The sequence below is a fragment of the Scyliorhinus canicula genome, chromosome 25 (assembly GCF_902713615.1).
Source record: "Scyliorhinus canicula chromosome 25, sScyCan1.1, whole genome shotgun sequence".
Lineage (NCBI taxonomy): Eukaryota > Metazoa > Chordata > Chondrichthyes > Carcharhiniformes > Scyliorhinidae > Scyliorhinus > Scyliorhinus canicula.
In genome coordinates this window covers 16,607,610-16,625,791 of record NC_052170.1, presented here as the reverse complement: position 1 = coordinate 16,625,791, position 18,182 = coordinate 16,607,610, and the positions used below count along the sequence as shown (strand labels likewise).

The 18,182-nt window shown below is 47.6% G+C and overlaps 1 protein-coding gene across 1 annotated transcript in view; it reads right to left on the bottom strand.

The window, feature by feature from the left end:
* The window catches only part of LOC119957061 (adhesion G protein-coupled receptor E5-like), a 74,602-nt gene that overhangs the window by 13,799 nt on the left and 42,621 nt on the right, over nt 1-18,182 (bottom strand). Inside the window, exons 9-13 of the mRNA XM_038784688.1 lie at nt 17,066-17,182; nt 15,759-15,940; nt 14,420-14,590; nt 8,739-8,939; nt 5,364-5,584 (exon numbers count right to left, since the gene is read on the bottom strand). Of these exons, the coding sequence (XP_038640616.1) occupies nt 5,364-5,584; nt 8,739-8,939; nt 14,420-14,590; nt 15,759-15,940; nt 17,066-17,182 (892 nt within the window). The remainder of the gene's footprint in view (nt 1-5,363; nt 5,585-8,738; nt 8,940-14,419; nt 14,591-15,758; nt 15,941-17,065; nt 17,183-18,182) is intronic.

Sequence of the window (18,182 nt, the reverse complement as noted above, 5' to 3'; positions counted from 1 at the left end):
GATATATGCATCATGTCCCAGGGGGAGTGTTTTCTAGAGCTGTTGGGGAGGGTTTAAACTAATGTGGCAGGGGGATGGGAACCGATGCAGGAAGTTGAAAGGTAGTAAAACAGGGACAGAAGCAAAAGGAAGTAAGGGGAAAAGTGCAAGGCAGAGAAGACATAGTCAAAAATCTAAAAGGGCGACAGTACAAGGTACAGTGACTGAGGGGAGCTCAGTGAATAGGCCCAGTAATAACAAAAGGAATAAAACTGGAGATGTTAAGGTTCAAAACAGAGGTAAAAAAACCAACATAAGTGTACTTTACCTGAATGCTCATAGTATTCGGAATAAAGTAAATGAGTTGATGGCACAAATCATCGTAAATGATTTAGTGGCCATTACTGAAACATGGTTAAAGGATGGTCACGACTGGGAGTTAAATATCCGAGGGTATCAAACTATTCGGAAGGACAGAGTGGATGGTAAGGGAGATGGTGTTGCTCTGTTATTTAAGGATGACATCCGGGCAATAGTAAGGGATGACATTGGTGTTATGGAGGATAAGGTTGAATCCATTTGGGTGGAAATCAGGAATAGTAAGGCGAAAAAGTCACTGATAGGAGTAGTCTATCGGCCACCAAATAGTAATGTTATGGTGGGGCAGGCAATAAACAAAGAAATAACTGATGCATGTAGAAATGGTACAGCAGTTATCATGGGAGATTTTAATCTACATGTCGATTGATTTAACCAGGTCGGTCAAGGCAACCTTGAGGAGGAGTTTATAGAATGTATCTGCGATAGTTTCCTAGAACAGTATGTAATGGAACCTACGAGGGAAAAAGCGGTCCTAGATCTTGTCCTGTGTAATGAGACAGGATTGATTCATGATCTCATAGTTAGGGATCCTCTCGGAAGGAGCGATCACAATATGGTGGAATTTAAAATACAGTGGAGGGTGAGAAAGTAAAATCAAATACTAGTGTTTTGTGTTTAAACAAAGGAGATTACAAGGGGATGAGAGAAGAACTAGCTAAGGTAGACTGGGAGCTAAGACTTTATGGTGGAACAGTTGAGGAGCAGTGGAGAACCTTCCAAGCGATTTTTCACAGTGCTCAGCAAAGGTTTATACCAACAAAAAGGAAGGACGGTAGAAAGAGGGAAAATCGACCGTAGATATCTAAGGAAATAAGGGAGAGTATCAAATTGAAGGAAAAAGCATATAAAGTGGCAAAGATTGCTGGGAAATTAGAGGACTGGGAAATCTTTAGGGGGCAACAGAAAGCTACTAAAAAAGCTATAAAGAAGAGTAAGATAGAGTATGAGAGTAAACTTGCTCAGAATATAAAAACAGACAGTAAAAGTTTTTACAAATATATAAAACAAAAAAGAGTGGCTAAGGTAAATATTGGTCCTTTAGAGGATGAGAAGGGAGTTTTAATAATGGGAAATGAGGAAATGGCTGAGGAACTGAACAGTTTTTTTGGGTCGGTCTTCACAGTGGAAGACACAAATAACATGCCAGCGACTGATAGAAATGAGGCTATGACAGGTGAGGACCTTGAGAGGATTGTTATCACTAAGGAGGTAGTGATGGGCAAGCTAATGGGGCTAAAGGTAGACAAATCTCCTGGCCCTGATGGAATGCATCCCAGAGTGCTAAAAGAGATGGCTAGGGAAATTGCAGATGCACTAGTGATAATTTACCGAAATTCACTAGACTCTGGGGTGGTCCCGGTGGATTGGAAATTAGCAAACGTGACACCAGTTTAAAAAAGGAGGTAGGCAGAAAGCAGGAAATTATAGGCCAGTGAGCTTAACTTCGGTAGTAGGGAAGATGCTGGAATCTATCATCAAGGAAGAAATAGCGAGGCATCTGGATAGAAATTGTCCTATTGGGCAGACGCAGCATGGGTTCATAAAGGGCAGGTCATGCCTAACTAATTGAGTGGAATTTTTTGAGGACATTACCAGTGCAGTACATAATGGGGAGCCGATGGATGTGGTATATCTGGATTTCCAGAAAGCCTTTGACAAGGTGCCACACAAAAGGTTGCTGCAAAAGATGCATGGCATTAAGGGTAAAGTAGTAGCATGGATAGAGGATTGGTTAATTAATAGAAAGCAAAGAGTGGGGATTAATGGGTGTTTCTCTGGTTGGCAATCAGTAGCTAATGGTGTCCCTCAGGGTTCCGTGTTGGGCCCACAATTGTTCACAATTTACATAGATGATTTGGAGTTGGGGACCAAGGGCAATATGTCCAAGTTTGCAAATGACACTAAGATGAATGGTAAAGCGAAAAGTGCAGAGGATACTGGAAGTCTGCAGAGGGATTTGGATAGGTTAAGTGAATGGGCTAGGGTCTGGCAGATGGAATACAATGTTGACAAATGTGAGGTTATCCATTTTGGTAGGAATAACAGCAAACAGGATTATTATTTAAACGATAAAATACTAAAGCATGCCGCTGTGCAGAGAGACTTGGGTGTGCTAGTGCATGAGTCACAGAAGGTTGGTTTACAGGTGTAACAGGTGATTAAGAAGGCAAATGGAATTTTGTCCTTCATTGCTAGAGGGATGGAGTTTAAGACTAGGGAGGTTATGTTGCAATTGTATAAGGTGTTAGTGAGGCCACACCTGGAGTATTGTGTTCAGTTTTGGTCTCCTTACTTGAGAAAGGACGTACTGGCACTGGAGGGTGTGCAGAGGAGATTCACTAGGTTAATCCCAGAGCTGAAGGGGTTGGATTATGAGGAGAGGTTGAGTAGACTGGGACTGTACTCGTTGGAATTTAGACGGATGAGGGGGGATCTTATAGAAACATTTAAAATTATGAAGGGAATAGATAGGATAGATGCGGGCAGGTTGTTTCCACTGGCGGGTGAAAGCAGAACTAGGGGACATAGCCTCAAAATAAGGGGAAGTAGATTTAGGACTGAGTTTAGGAGGAACTTCTTCACCCAAAGGGTTGTGAATCTATGGAATTCCTTGCCCAGTGAAGCAGTTGAGGCTCCTTCATTACATGTTTTTAAGGTAAAGATAGATAGTTTTTTGAAGAATAAAGGGATTAAGGGTTATGGTGTTCGGGCCGGAAAGTGGAGCTGAGTCCACAAAAGATCAGCCATGATCTCATTGAATGGCGGAGCAGGCCCGAGGGGCCAGATGGCCTACCCCTGCTCCTAGTTCTTATGTTCTTATGTTCTTCTGTCTAATCTGAGTGTGATCTACGCACAGTGTCTAATCTGAGTGTGATATATGAAAAGTGTCTAATGTGAGTGTGATATATGGAAAGTGTCCAAACCGAGTGTGATATATGCACAGTGTCTAATCTGAGTGTGATATATGAAAAGTGTCTAATGTGAGTGTGATATATGGAAAGTGTCCAAACCGAGTGTGATATATGCACAGTGTCTAATCTGAGTGTGATATATGCATCATGTCTAATCTGAGTGTGATATATGGATAGTGTCTAATCTGAGTGTGATATATGGAAAGTGTCCAAACCGAGTGTGATATATGCACAGTGTCTAATCTGAATGTGATATATGCACAGTGTCTAATCTGAGTGTGATATATGGACAGGGTCTAATCTGAGTGTGATATATGGACAATATCTAATCTGAGTGTGATATATGGACAATATCTAATCTGAGTGTGATATATGGATAGTCTAATCTGAGTGTGATATATGGACAATATCTAATCTGAGTGTGATATATGGATAGTCTAATCTGAGTGTGATATATGGACAATATCTAATCTGAGTGTGATATATGGACAATATCTAATCTGAGTGTGATATATGGACAATATCTAATCTGAGTGTGATATATGGACAATATCTAATCTGAGTGTGATATATGGACAATATCTAATCTGAGTGTGATATATGGACAATATCTAATCTGAGTGTGATATATGGATAGTCTAATCTGAGTGTGATATATGGACAATATCTAATCTGAGTGTGATATATGGATAGTCTAATCTGAGTGTGATATATGGACAATATCTAATCTGAGTGTGATATATGGACAATATCTAATCTGAGTGTGATATATGGACAATATCTAATGTGAGTGTGATATATGGATAGTGTCTAATCTGAGTGTGATATATGGACAATATCTAATCTGAGTGTGATATATGGACTGTGTCTAATTTAATAATAATCTCAAATCAAAGTGGAATCTTGTTTTCCCTTATTGCAAAGTCACCCATAAAATTCAGTTTAATCACTTTCATCTGGGGCCACGTGAGGTTTGGATGTTTTTTCCAGCATTGTCTTCCTCATATGAAAGACTCCTTTGGAACGTTTAAAGGATCCGCTCTTGACTTGTGGTACTAGTTTTGCCTCAGTATAATAATAATCTTTATTAGTGTCACAAGTAGGCTTACATTAACACTGCAATGAAGTTACTGTGAAAAGCCCCTCGTCGCCACATTCCGGCGCCTGTTCGGGCACACTGAGGGAGAATTCAGAATGTCCAATTCACCTAACAGCACATCTTTCGGGACTTGCGGGAGGAAACCGGAGCACCCGGAGGAAATTCACGCAGACACGGGGAGAACGTGCCGACTCCGTACAGACAGTGACCCAAGCCGGGAATCGAACCTGGGTCCCTGAGTGTGATATTTGGAAAATGTCTAATCTGAGTGTGATTGGCCTCCTTCTGCAATGCAGAATGACGCAAAACACAATTAGGAGTGACACCTTAGCTAGCCCTCAGAGTTTCTTGCTGATCACCTTGTTGGCCTTCATTTAAAAACAGAAAAGGTACTTTCGGAAAGCACCGATATCAACTGCAGCCCCCATGAACCAGTTTCTCACACATGCCATCAGTCAAAGGTCAAATCCCGGTGATGTGATTGGATGAGTGCAATGGAGGCAATGGAGTTCTTCAACGGAATGTCGTTTTTTTTTGTCAAGATCAGCATTTGTTGCCCATCCCTCATCGCCCTTGAGCACGAGTGTCTTGCTGGGCCATTTCAAAGGGCAGTTAGGAGCCGACCACATTGCTGTGGGTCTGGAGTCACGGGTAGGTCTGACCGGGTAAGGACGGCAGATTTATTTCCCTAAAGGGGCATTAGCTCGACAATGGTTTCATGGTCAGCCTTTGACATTTAATTCCATCAAATTTCACCATCTGCTATGGTGGGATTCGAACCTGGGGGCCCCAGAGCATTACCAGAGATCTCTGGTTTGCAAGACCAGTGACAGTACCACAGCACCACCCCCTCCCCTGATAAAACAACATGATCTAACACTTGTAATCTTCCACTTTCAAATCATTTATTCATGTGAAGAAGTATCATTATTCAGGTCAAAAACATTGCTTGAAAAAGACAAAGTGCCCAAGGATGGATGTGCTCTACTTACTGTGTTTCTGTCCCATAAGCTTGAATATTGACTATCATTGTAATTGCAACAATGACAACAGGCGAACCGTAGCCACATAGATACAAGTATTTCCGTTGAAGACTTCTTGAGTGGAACACTTTCACCACCATGAGGTAAAGCTGAACACCTTCCAGAAGCATCCAGGCGAAACACGCCAGGAACAGGTAATGGAGCATAATGGCAACGGCCATACACGCCTTCTGAAAGAATCATATATTCCAAAGTTGGGGTGAGGATGACACATGAATGGCCATCTGTGGCTCGCGATACAGCAGAAACATCCCTCGTCTGTGCTGAGTTACTAATCTCAGCTACTCGTCATTGGGCAACTTTGATTTGTAGATCCCCCCCCCCCCCGTCAATTAACTCAACCTCCATCCTCAACAATTGATTTTGCTTCATAAATCGGTTCCCACAACTCCAGGTTTGAGTCACGCCAATTCTTCATCAGCTTGCTGCAGTGTTGAGGCAGATAGTCCTCTTAAAAGTCACAATGAGTGCCTGCGAGGGTGCTAAACTATCCCATCCGCATCCTCGGTGAACTGTCTCCGTCCTTTGACATGGTCGGCAGTCTCCAGCCAACGCCCTTCCCCCACTGTCCAGTCGAGCTTGCTGAAAGAACAACGCTCAAAGCGTTAACGACAAGAACATCCTATCATCTGGCCTGCTCAAAAACCCCTCAACAAATGCTATCTGATCTTTAACAACGCTGTCCCCAGACCAGGTGACCCTATGTGTGGTTGGGTGCACCTCACAGAGTCTCATCTGCGCCTTGCAGTATCTAATACTCAAAGGCCACACACGCAACCAGCTATCGCTATGGCAACCACCATTGCTCTCGGAACCTCCGAATTGTCATCCCAAATTGTCCGACACCCAGGAACACATGGGCCATGATTTCCTCAAATTAATCGGAAGACTGAAGCCAAAATCCTGAGACCCCAACTTCTACACAAAGCACCACACAAAGCATTCTTTCTGGTTGTATCACAGCTTGGTATGGAGCCTGCTCTGCCCAAGACAGCAGGAACCTACAAAAGATCATGAATGTAGCTCAATCCATCACAAACCAGCCTTCCACCTATTGACTCTATCGACAATTCCCGCTGCCTCAGAAAGGCAGCCAGCATAATTAAGGACCCCCACGCATACCGGACATACTCTCTTCCAGTTTCTTCCGTCAGGAAAAAGATACCCAAGTTTGAGGTCACATACCAACCGACTCAAGAACAGCTTCTTACCTACTGCCATCAGACTTTTGAATAGATCTACCTCGTATTAAGTTGATCTTTTCTCTACACCTTAATATAACTGTGACATTATATTCTGCAGTCTCTCCTTCCTTCCCTATGTACGGTATGCATTGTTTGTACAGCATGTAAGAAATTATACTTTTCACTGTATACCAATACATGTGACAATAATAAATCAAATCAAACCAATACCTTCCCATTTCCTGCCCACTGTCTCAGGCTGAACCGGATTGTCGATAATCCTTTTGACCTTAAGCCCCATTCTCACCCCATATCCCCTCCACCCAAGTGACCATCTATTTGCACCGCTGTATCGTCACTGGACCCCACGACTCCTGCTTAAATCATCCAGGCTCTTCAATTCGCTCTCTGCCAACTCGCCATCCTCCACCCTCCAGTAAATTCCCAATTCCATCCAAACCTCGGCAGACATGCTGTCCGTGACCTAATCCGCATAATGTCCTGCTCGGCCGCCTTGTGCTCGCTACACTTCAATTTAAAATTCTCATTCTGCTGTTGAAAATCCGCCATATTCTCACCTCTCCCCATCCCTGTGACCTCCTCCAGCCCGACACCAGGCAACGCTGGCTCTTGTACATTGCCTTCGTCTAACCTTCACCTCACCATCGATAAGCCTTTCTGCCGCACTACCTCAGTCAACCCTCCTTTAAGGCGCTCCTTAAAATATGCCTCTTTCACCAAGCATTTAGACACCCCAATTAATAAAATGGCGCCACAAAATGGAGGTGCCCTCCGAAGACTTTGAAAAATAACTTTCCCAAATCAATTGAGGCTGCAGTTGCCAAGCGACCATTTTGGAGGGGGGAAAGCCCTTTCTCAGGGGGTGGCATGTGAGGATGTGGGCCACGCCATTGGATTAATAATTAATCGATGTTCCTCCGCCTCTGGGTGAGCCCTCGCCTCGATGCTGTCTCTGGAAAAAGGGGGCAATTCGGGAAATGGGGCGATTGGCACGCCACACTTCTGTGCCACATTGCCAGCACTTCTGCTTCCCAACCTGCCTCTGTGTCCATGGCCGAATGCAGCCCAGGTTGTCAGCCTTAAATATCACCTGGCCGCAGTTAGCAAGGTGGAGGGGCGCTTCCTCTACCCTGGCCTGACCACATTGCTGAGGTTCAGGGAGTCACAGATAGGCCGGGCTAGGTGAGGATGGCAGATTTCCCTCGCTCAAGGGCCCCACCCGGCCAATTGGGCTTGCAATCCAGAGACCCGGGGAACGGCGGGTGGCGAAATTTGAGTTCCGTCGAAGGAAAGCTGGAATTGAAAGCCCAACGGGTGACCGCGATTGCTGCAAAATGAAACGAAAAAAAGAAGCGAAAATCGCTGATTGTCACAAGTAGGCTTCAAATGAAGTTACCGTGAAAAGCACCTCGTCGCCGAGTCGGGGAGGCTGGTACGGGAATTGAACCGTGCTGCTGGCCCGCCTTGGTCTGCTTTCAAAGCCAGCGATTTAGCCCAGTGTGCTAAACCAGTTGGCTCTGTGCTAAACCAGGGAAAAAAAGTGGCATTGGCACGGTGGCATCGGGGGGGTGTCAGGGTATCACCCTGCCCAGAGCCGAGCCATCCCGCTTGCCTGGGGTCTCTATCTGACTCACTAGTGTCCATGAGGAAAGGAGATCTGACCTCCTTACTGTCGCTAGATCGACAACAATGTGGTTGACTCTTAAATGACCTGGAGTGGCTGAATAAGCCACTCACTTCAAGGGGCAATTAGGGATGGACACAAAATGGGTCGCAGTCAGTGGTGACATCATCCAATGAATAAAAAAATACATTTTGATTTAATTTAAATTGAATGAGTTTGAACCCATATCCTCAGAGAGTTATCAGGGCTCCCTGGATTACTAGGCCAGTGACATTAAACATTGCTGGGGGGAATTGTACAGCCATGTTTAGAAGGCAAGCAAATTTATCATTGCATATGGAAGACAACACAACACTCCCTCCATGCTGGACTGAAGGTGTCAACGTAGATCTGCCCCTTGAGCCGCTGGAGCACGGCTTGCTGCCTGTCAACCCAGACGTCAGATGAGATACGGCCGACAATCACATTACAGGCTGTAAAGAAACAAGGACGTACCCTGTGGGCACGTTTGTCAAAATCGATAACAAACAGGACCTCAGCCAGGAACAGACTCAGGCACAGGTGGGCGTGGATGATGATTCTAATGTTATCCGTCGTCCGACAAAAGGAGAAGGCGATGAGAGACAGCAGGAGGCAGACCAGCGATAGTGCCGTTCCGACGTAGGTGATCTTTTGCAGATTCGCTTCGTGGGCGGGCTGGATGGGGAAGAGCAGAGAACAGTGGAGTGAAGCAGATGGGAGGTCAAACCGCGTTGTGCTCGCGTGGGCTACCCAAGTGAGCGACTGAGTTAAGTGTCCCACGAAGCCCCCTCGTCTGAGATCAGTGAGAGGTGAGCAAGCGTTGAGAAGGGGGAGGGCTGGGCCTTGTTGAGGTGGAATGGCAAGACTCCTCCGACCATCCTCATTCGGCCGCGTGATGTGGAATCATCACTTTGCAGGCTGCCACTGACCCCTCGTCCTCTGGGGATCTTCTTTTCTCTGCCTCTGGCCTTGTGCTCCCCCAACCCCACCCTCCAGCTTCTTCCCAAGACCCCCAGACAGTACCGCCCTTGACACACCCATTGTGGTGGAGGGACTGTATAATAACCCCCACCAGGCCCTCAGATTTACCCTATCGATCTCCTCATGGGACTCCCAGAATAAGAGCTTCCCAGCCAGTGCACTGAGACCTGGGGTTCATAATCATCTCATTCAGAGGCCGGCCCAGACAGGGATTGGCAAGTTGCTCCCGACTGTGCATATTTGCCGCCATAGCGGTTCCCTTTGATTGTGAATAAACGAGCGTTTGCTTGACTACTTGGCCTCCACAGTCTTTACAGAGTGTAAAACTCCTCCCCCCCCCCCCCCCCCCCCCCCGGCAATCAATTCACCTTGATTCTGTCCCACTGGACTGGTTACTTTCCACCTGAACTTTAATTTTTCTCCCATCCTCCAGTCCATCCCCACCACCACCTGCGATCCTTCCGTCACCCTCCGCCACTTTAACGGTCTCCTGGCCTGAACAGTTCCCCGTTTCAGCTTGGGTGCTGAATTCTTCCGTATCGCATCTCCTAACACGAAGCTCCCTTTTCTCCCATCCTCCAGGCCATCCCCGCCCGCCGTCGGCCTTCTCTGCCAGGCTGAACGTGTCCTCACGTTGAACAAACTCTCCTGCAACTCCACTCTGAATAAGATGTGCTGCTGAGGGTATCCATCTGGGCTCCTTCTACCCCGGCCTTTTCTGGGATCTGTGGAAAATTCTCGGCCTCAGCTCACTCGGGCCTCTCCCGCACCAATTCCGCCAAGTTGATAATTTCATCGATGCTGTTTCCTGCTCTCCACCCAAAAGATACTTTGCTTCCTTCACCCTCATACAGACAGAAGACCATAAGACATAGGAGCAGAATTAAGCCATTCGGCCCATCGAGTCTGCTCTGCCGTTCAATTATGGCTGATATGTTTCTCATCCCCATTCTCCTGCCTTCTCCCCATAACCCTTGAACCCCTCTCTTTTACTCTTCCCTCCCCTTACCCAACGGGTCTATCCCCAACTGTGGGAATAAATTGTCCATTGATACCTGCGATAAACCCACTGATCCCCACAGAAATTCTTGACGACACTTTCTGACACCCCACTTTCTACACAGACTCCATTCTCCGAGATTCCCAATCTCTGCCATGTCTATTCAGGCCACGTCACATTTTTTTAAATAAATTTAGAGTACCCAATTCATTTTTTCCAATTAAGGGGCAATTTATCATGGCCAATCCACCTACTCTGCACATCTTTGGGTTGTGGGGGCGAAACCCACGCAGACACGGGGAGAATGTGCAAACTCCACACGAACAGTGACCCAGAGCCGGGATCGAACCTGGGACCTCAGCGCCGTGAGGCGGTTGTGCTAACCACTAGGCCACCGTGCTGCCCCGCCACGTCACATTTTAATGTTTCCAATATATCTTATTTCTCCTCAACCGAGAATTCCTCACTGCTGTGGTTGACCGGCTCCTCGACGATGGCCTTTCCATATCCTGCACTTTCACCCTTACCCCTTTCCTCCCTCCCACCCAGAACCATTCGATAGGGTTCCCAATGTCCTCGCCTTCCACCTCACCAGCCATTGGAACATCTTCTACCGCATGATGTCATCACAACGTGCCCGCTTCCTGCCCCTTGCAACATTCTAAGGAGACCTTTCCCTCCACAACACTCTGGCTCACCCCTCAGTAACTCTCCATGTAAATTCAGGAAATCCAACAACTGCCCCTTTACATAGGAGCAGGGGTAGACTTTTCAGCCCATCTAGCCAGCTCCGCCATTCTACACGAGTGATTGGACAATCCAGTGCCATTTACGCCCTCTATCCCCCATAACCCTTTACATTATTGTGAATCAGGAATCTATCATAGAACATGAAATGAAATGAAATGAAAATCGCTTATTGTCACGAGTAGGCTTCAATGAAGTTACTGTGAAAAGCCCCTAGTCACCACATTCCGGCCCCTGTTCGGGGAGGCTGGTACAGGAATTGAACCGTGCTGCTGGCCTGCTTGGTCTGCTTTAAAAGCCAGTGATTAGCCCAGAGAGCTAAACCAACATACATACAGAACATACAGTGCAGAAGGAGGCCATTCGGCCCCTCGAGTCTGCACCGACCCACTTAAGCCCTCACTTCCACTCTAAACCAATAACCCCTCCTAACCTTTTTTGACACGAAGGGCAATTTAGCATGGCCAATCCACCCAACCTGCACGTCTCTGGGCTGTGGGAGGAAACCGGAGCACCCGGAGGAAACCCACGCAAACACAGGGAGAACGTGCAGACGCCGCGCAGACAGTTACCCAAGCCGGGAATCGAACCTGGGATCCTGGCGCTGCGAAGTCACAGTGCTAACCACAATGCTACCGTCATGCCCATGAATCTCTACCTTAAACATACTCAATGACCGAGCTTCCATGGTCTCTGGGGTAGAGAATTCCAAATATTCTCGACCCTCTGTCCAAAGACATTCCTCCTCATCTCAGTCCTAAGTGGTTCCCCCTTTATTTGGAAATGTTCCTCCCTGGTTCTAGACTCCCCCCAACCAAGGGAAACATCTAGCCTGTGTGGTGATTAGTAATTCACACTGTATTTGCCAATACCATTGTAAGCGCAGTAGCGTTATCCGACCACTAGGGGGAGTAGCTCTGGGAATGCTCAGGAGTTTGTACAGGGCTCCACCCTTGGCTCCGTCCACGACTCCTCCCCCTAGACTGCAGTTCATCGAGAGTTCAACGGGTAACAGGCTAGCTCTGAAGTAAGTAGATTAAAACCACTGTTCATATCTGAAAGCACGTGTCTCGTGAATTGATGGTTCCATCAGCCTGCACCTACCCTGTCTATTCCTTCCAGGTTCAATGAGATCACCTCTCATCCTCCGAAACTCGAGAGAACACAAGCCCAGTTTGCCTCCTCCTTTCTCACCATTCAAAACCCCAAACACGATCCTTCCAGGGAGAATGATGATTAACCTGCGCCTCTTTCAATTTGTTACACTTCACCCTGCTGCCCCATGATGTGGCCCTCTCTACAATGGGGTGGTGGGGGGTGGTGAGGGGGGGGGGGGGGGGGGGGCTTGCGGCTGCCTGGAAAGCTTCTGTTCAGTCCGAAGCATAGCCCTGAGATTCTGATCACCTCTCATTTTAATTCTACGCCTTATTCTGCGCCCCCTTGTCCTCCCTATCCTCGGCCTGCCGAGCTGTTCCTAATGAGGCTCAACGTAAGCTGCGGGGAGATCGCCGCGTCTTTCAATTGAGCACTGTACGACCTTTCAGACTCAACGCTGAGGTCAACAATTTCAGAGCGTAGCCATTGCTTCCATTAACCTCTGGGCAGCTGCTGGTGTCAATGATTCTGCTCCTGCGCCTCCTCCAGACACACCCCTTTGCTTCTTGACCTGTCCCACAACCATGTCCTTTTTTGCCTGGACGTCACTTCATCCCTCCTGTCCTCTATCCTTTCACAATCCCTTCCCTTTGTCCCTTTCTCCCCCGCCCCCCCCCCCCCCTTCCCTTTCCATGGTTGGCCCGTTATCTATTCATCTGTTAACATTTTCCAGCTCTGATGAAAGGTTGTCACCTTCAACGTATAAGAACACAGAACACACAGTGCACACCTGCCCGTTCTGAACTAAATTTGATGCCTGCACAGCAAGCAGTGCAATCTCTTTGGAGATTCATTCTGACCCTCTTATTTTTGTACCCAGTACCTCATTTGCCCTTTTCTCATTGCGCCTAACTTGGCAATAGGAGTAGACATTTGCACCCCCCCTTGAGCCTGGTCCACCATTTTGTTTGTTCCAGGCCAGCTCCATTGGTGAGTATTGGTTTATTCACGGTCAAAGGTGATTATCAGAGAATTCCTACAGTGCCGAAGGAGGCTATTGGGCCCATCGGGTCTGCACCGACCCTCTGAAAGAGTGCCCTACCCAGGCCCACTCCTCTGCCCTACCCCCATAACCCCACCTAACCTTTGGACACTCGGGGGCAATTTAGCACGGTCAATCCACCTCACCTGCACGTCTTTGGACTGTGGGAGGAAACCGGAGCACCCGGAGGAAACCCACGCAGGCGCGGCGGAGAACATGCAGACTCCGCACAGGCAGCGAGCCGCGGTCGGAATCGAACCCGGGACCCTGGCGCTGTGAGGCAGCAGTGATAACCACTGTGCCACCCTGCCGCCGTTAACCAGCCAAATAATAATTGGGTATTCTAAAATTAAGGGGCCTCACGGTAGCATGGTGGTTAGCATCAATGCTTCACAGCTCCAGGGTCCCAGGTTCGATTCCCGGCAGGGTCACTGTCTGTGTGGAGTCTGCACGTCCTCCCCGTGTGTGCGTGGGTTTCCTCCGGGTGCTCCGGTTTCCTCCCACAGTCCAAAGATGTGCGGGTTAGGTGGATTGGCCATGCTAAATTGCCCGTAGTGTAAGGTTAATGGGGGGATTGTTGGGTTATGGGTATACGGGTTACGTTGGTTTAAGTGGGGTGATCATTGTTCGGCACAACATCGAGGGCCGAAGGGCCTGTTCTGTGCTGTACTGTTCTATGTTCTAAAGAGAGGGAGAGAGAGAGATAAAGAGAGAGTGGTAGAGAAAGAGAGAGGGAGACAGAGAGAGAGTGGGAGAGAGTGGGAGAGAGAGATAGAAAGAGAGATAGAGAGAGAGAGTGGAGAGAGAGGGAGATAGAGAGAGAGAGAGAGTGGGAGAAAGAGAGGGAGAGAGAGAGAGATAGAGAGAGAGAGTGGGAGAGAAAGAGAGAGGGAGATAGAGAGAGAGCGAGAGAGTGGGAGAGAGAGGGAGATTGAGAGAGAGAGAGGGTGGGAGAAAGAGAGGGAGAGAGAGAGATAAAGAGAGAGAGTGGGAGAGAAAGAGAGAGCGAGGGAGACAGAGAGAGAGGGAGACAGAGAGAGAGTGGGGGAGAGAGAGATAGAAAGAGAGATAGAGAGAGAGAGTGGGGGAGAGAGAGGGGGAGAGGGGGAGAGAGAGGGAGAAATAGATAGCGAGAGAGAGAAAGGGAGAAATTGAGCGAGAGAGGGATGGAAAGATAGAGAGAGTGAGGGAGAGATAGAGGGAGAGAGCGAGGGAAAGATAGAGAGAGAGAGAGTTGTTCCTGAGGCGCTCTTTGCTGCTTCGCACACGCACGAGAGACGGAGATCGTACCGAGATAGGGTACGTTGAAAGCAGCGCGGCAAAGCTGGTCAGGTGTGTGCAGCTGCACACCACCAGATCCCTCTCGTAACTGATCACTCTGCAACCATCAGTCTCCCAGCCCAAGCCTCTTGCGTCGTTGTTCCAGTAAACACACAGGGCATGCCGATTTGTGTATCCCGTCTGGCAAATAGAAAAAGAGAGAAACAACGTAGCGACGATTTGATATCGGTGGTTGGAGTGTATTACAGAACAGTAAGAGGCCACCGTTGGTTTAAGTTCCCCACGCCATCATCATTGGCCCCGAGTCTCAACAATGTCCGCTCCCTTCTCCCTCCCGTGGAAGGAGGCCATTTGGCTCACTTCTCTGTGCCAGTTACCCAGGCCCATCCCACTTTCCAGCTCTTGGCTCGTAACCCTGTAGGTTACGACTCTTCAAGTGCATATCTGAGTATTTTTCAAAAGCGGTTAAGGTTTCCTCCCTCGATCACCCTCTCACGCAGTGAGTTCCAAACTGCCTTCAGCCTCTGGTGAAAATATTATCATAGAATAGAATCCGTACAGTGCAGAAGGAGGCCATTCAACCCATCGGGTCTGCACTCGCCCTTTAAGCCCACACCTCCACCCTATCCCCGTAACTCAGTAACCTCACCTTTTGGTCACTGAGGACAATTTAGCATGGCCAATACACCTAACCTGCACATCTTTGGACTGTGGGAGGAAATCGGAGCACCCGGAGGAAACCCACGCAAAGACAAGGATAAAGTGCAGACTCCGCATAGACAGTCACCCGAGGCTGGAATTGAACCTGGGACCCTGGAGTTGTGAGGCTGCAGTGCTAACCACTGTGCCGCCTCCCCATCTAATCCTTGCAGCAATGACCTGAAGTCAATGGTCGCTCGATGTTGGCCTCCACAATAATGGAAATTGTGTTGCAGTGGGCTGGCGTCACTGTCTGTGAGCCAGAAGCGCAGGTTCGACTCCCACCCCAGGACTTGACGGCCGAGGAAGGTGCGTTCGCAACACGACCAAACAGGTTGAGTGTGTCAACCTGCAAAATCCTTCCAAACACGCCAATGGCTGGCGGTAAGAGCGGGAGAGGTTTTGGTGTCAGCCACGCTTGATGGGGAGGAGCACCCCTCAAAGCTACAAGCCCGCTGGCGACAGACTAGTGACCTGTTCCGGGAATTGCCAGCGAAGGAAACAGAACAAAGTCTGCGTCGTGAAGAGAGTTAGAATGAATGGAAATGGGTCACTCCGATCCATTCTAACTTGGACCCTCATAATTAAATGCACCTCAATGAAGTCGCACCCTTCAACCATCCCTCTCCCAAAGAAAACTGTGACCAACCTCCGTCAGGGTGAAGTGTAAGATGATTGGAGAGGACAGTTTTCCTTTCTTCTGGCTGCTCACAGAGACGGTCAGCACATCAGTCACCAACGTTTGCTTGGTCTTGTTTATGTTTTCCCGTAAACCCACATCCATTCCAGATTTTGCGCCTTTTAACACGATGGTAGCTATCGAAGCAATTCCTGCGTATGGGGTGCAGATTGACACCATTAACCAGGACAGGAAGCGCAAGATGACTTGACATTAATTGTTCCCTGTGGTGCGACGGAGTCAACACCCAGGGCATGTGGGCAAACATTTAAAAGTAGGAAGGCCAATCATCATCCAGAGTTTGAGTTCTGGAGCGATTCAGCAAGGCAAGGGCAATGTGAAGGGTTCAAAGAGTTGCAGAGAGGCAATTCAAATGGTGGAAAAGTGGACCGATCAAAAAAGGGAACCTCCACTCCTTTTCAGTGAACCGTTTTATATTCTTTACAATTTCTGAGAAGAGTGCACATGTTGCTGAAGTTTTTCATCTTGCACTCATCAGGACAAACACAAGAATACCAAATTTAAAGCCATAAGATCATAAAACCTGGGTGCCGAATTCGACCATTCGACCCATCGAGTCTGCTCCGCCATTCAATCATGGCTGATATGTTTCTCATCCCCATTCTCCTGCCTTCTCCCCATAACCCCTGATCCCCTTATTGATCAAGAATCTATCTATCTCTGTCTTAAAGGCACTCAGTGACTTGGACTCCACAGCCTTCTGTGGCAATGAGCTCCATAGAAGAAATTCCCCCTCATCCTTCTAATCTCCAATGAGCACAGGTCCAACGTCCTCGACCGCTCCTCATACGAGTAGCTCTTCATTCCGGGGATCATTCTTGTGGACCAAATTTAAAAGAAATACAACAATTGACATGGCAGGAGTGAAGGGTACTGATTAGTTGATAAGTCGACTCTGATTGGCCACGGCATTGCCATGGGAAAAGCAATAGGCTGCTTAAGCTCCTGGGCAATTTTAAGAGTGCAAGGCTTGGACATATCCCTTTAGTTTGCACAGAACAGATGCCTGCATATAAATGCATGTCACTTCCAGAAAAGGTAAATGAGCCACGTTATGACTTTCACTGATTATCTTACATTACCATCCTATTCCCAATAATCTATCTGTTCTCTGAATACAGACAATCTTCCTGAATTCCTTGTCGGACTTATGCAGTTCGCCTGAGGTCCCCGCGAGGCCGACTGGGAGAAGGCTCCCCTCGGTTATGTGCCTTTACCTATAGACAGTCAGCATGTAAAGCAGGAGCCAACGTTACCAGACTTCTGGCTTCCTTTGATCGCGCTCCAGTCCAAATTGACTGCAGTAGTGGCTGTCGATAACTGCGCCAGTCCGCCTACCCCAGGCTGTATTTTAAATGCTTGAACAGTGACCTCTAGAAAGAAGAATCAATCATAATTGGTGGGCTTTCGCTGTGAAACACATTGGAATTACAATACAGGTACGCTAAGGCATTTGTCCAACCTGTCCAAGTGAGCATTTACCCTCCATGTGCACAGATACCCACTTTGTTCCCATTTCCCTCCACCCTATTGCCTTCACCCATTGACACAATTTAACCTTGAGTCTTGACATGGTTTGTGTCCCAATCACTGTTGCGACAAATGGAGGATTTGGAGTATATTGAATTCTCAATATTGGGGGCAATATAAGGGTTTAAAGACTAGGGGACTAGGGTTAAAGTGTGCTTGACTGCAGTGGTCACGTTTTTTTTTTAAAATGAATCCTATTTTTGCAGGACCTGGGAGCTTTTAGGAGCCCAAAGGTGAAATTGACCAGAGGAATGTGTTTTTCAGTCTGGGCTAATGCCCTGTGGTTTGACTGGGGGAAGTCCCTGGGGAGTAAATGTGCTTTTAGCCTGCAAAGTTATTTGGGGGTTTTTTTTCTGCTTGGGGAGATGATGTCACTGCTGGGTGGAGCTAAGAGACTCGGAGAGATTTTGAGAAAGCTTTGGAGAGGAGTTGATGTCTGATCTCGGGTTGGTGTCTTCACCTGGGGTTAAGCAGTTCATGGAACACTAATGAAACCTTGAGCAGATCATGGGACACTTACGAGACTGGTGGATTGATATTCCCAAAGGACTATGGGGAATACACACTCCCCTACTGAAGAGTGGGGCACCCCCTTCTACACCCTGTATAAAACTGGAGGACCATGAACTGTGAGCTGGCTCCTGTAGTACAGCAACTCTTCTTCTGTTGCATTAAATATTTTTCCTTTCACCCAATCTGTTGGGCTCGGTATGGAACTCCTTTCCCGACTTTATAATAGCCGTTTTCTCTCCCAGGAGGATAGTAATAATATTTAATGCAGAGCAGCATTGTCTAAGGACAAGGAGGAAGCTGGAACATGGCAGGTGAACCAACCTTTTGAAT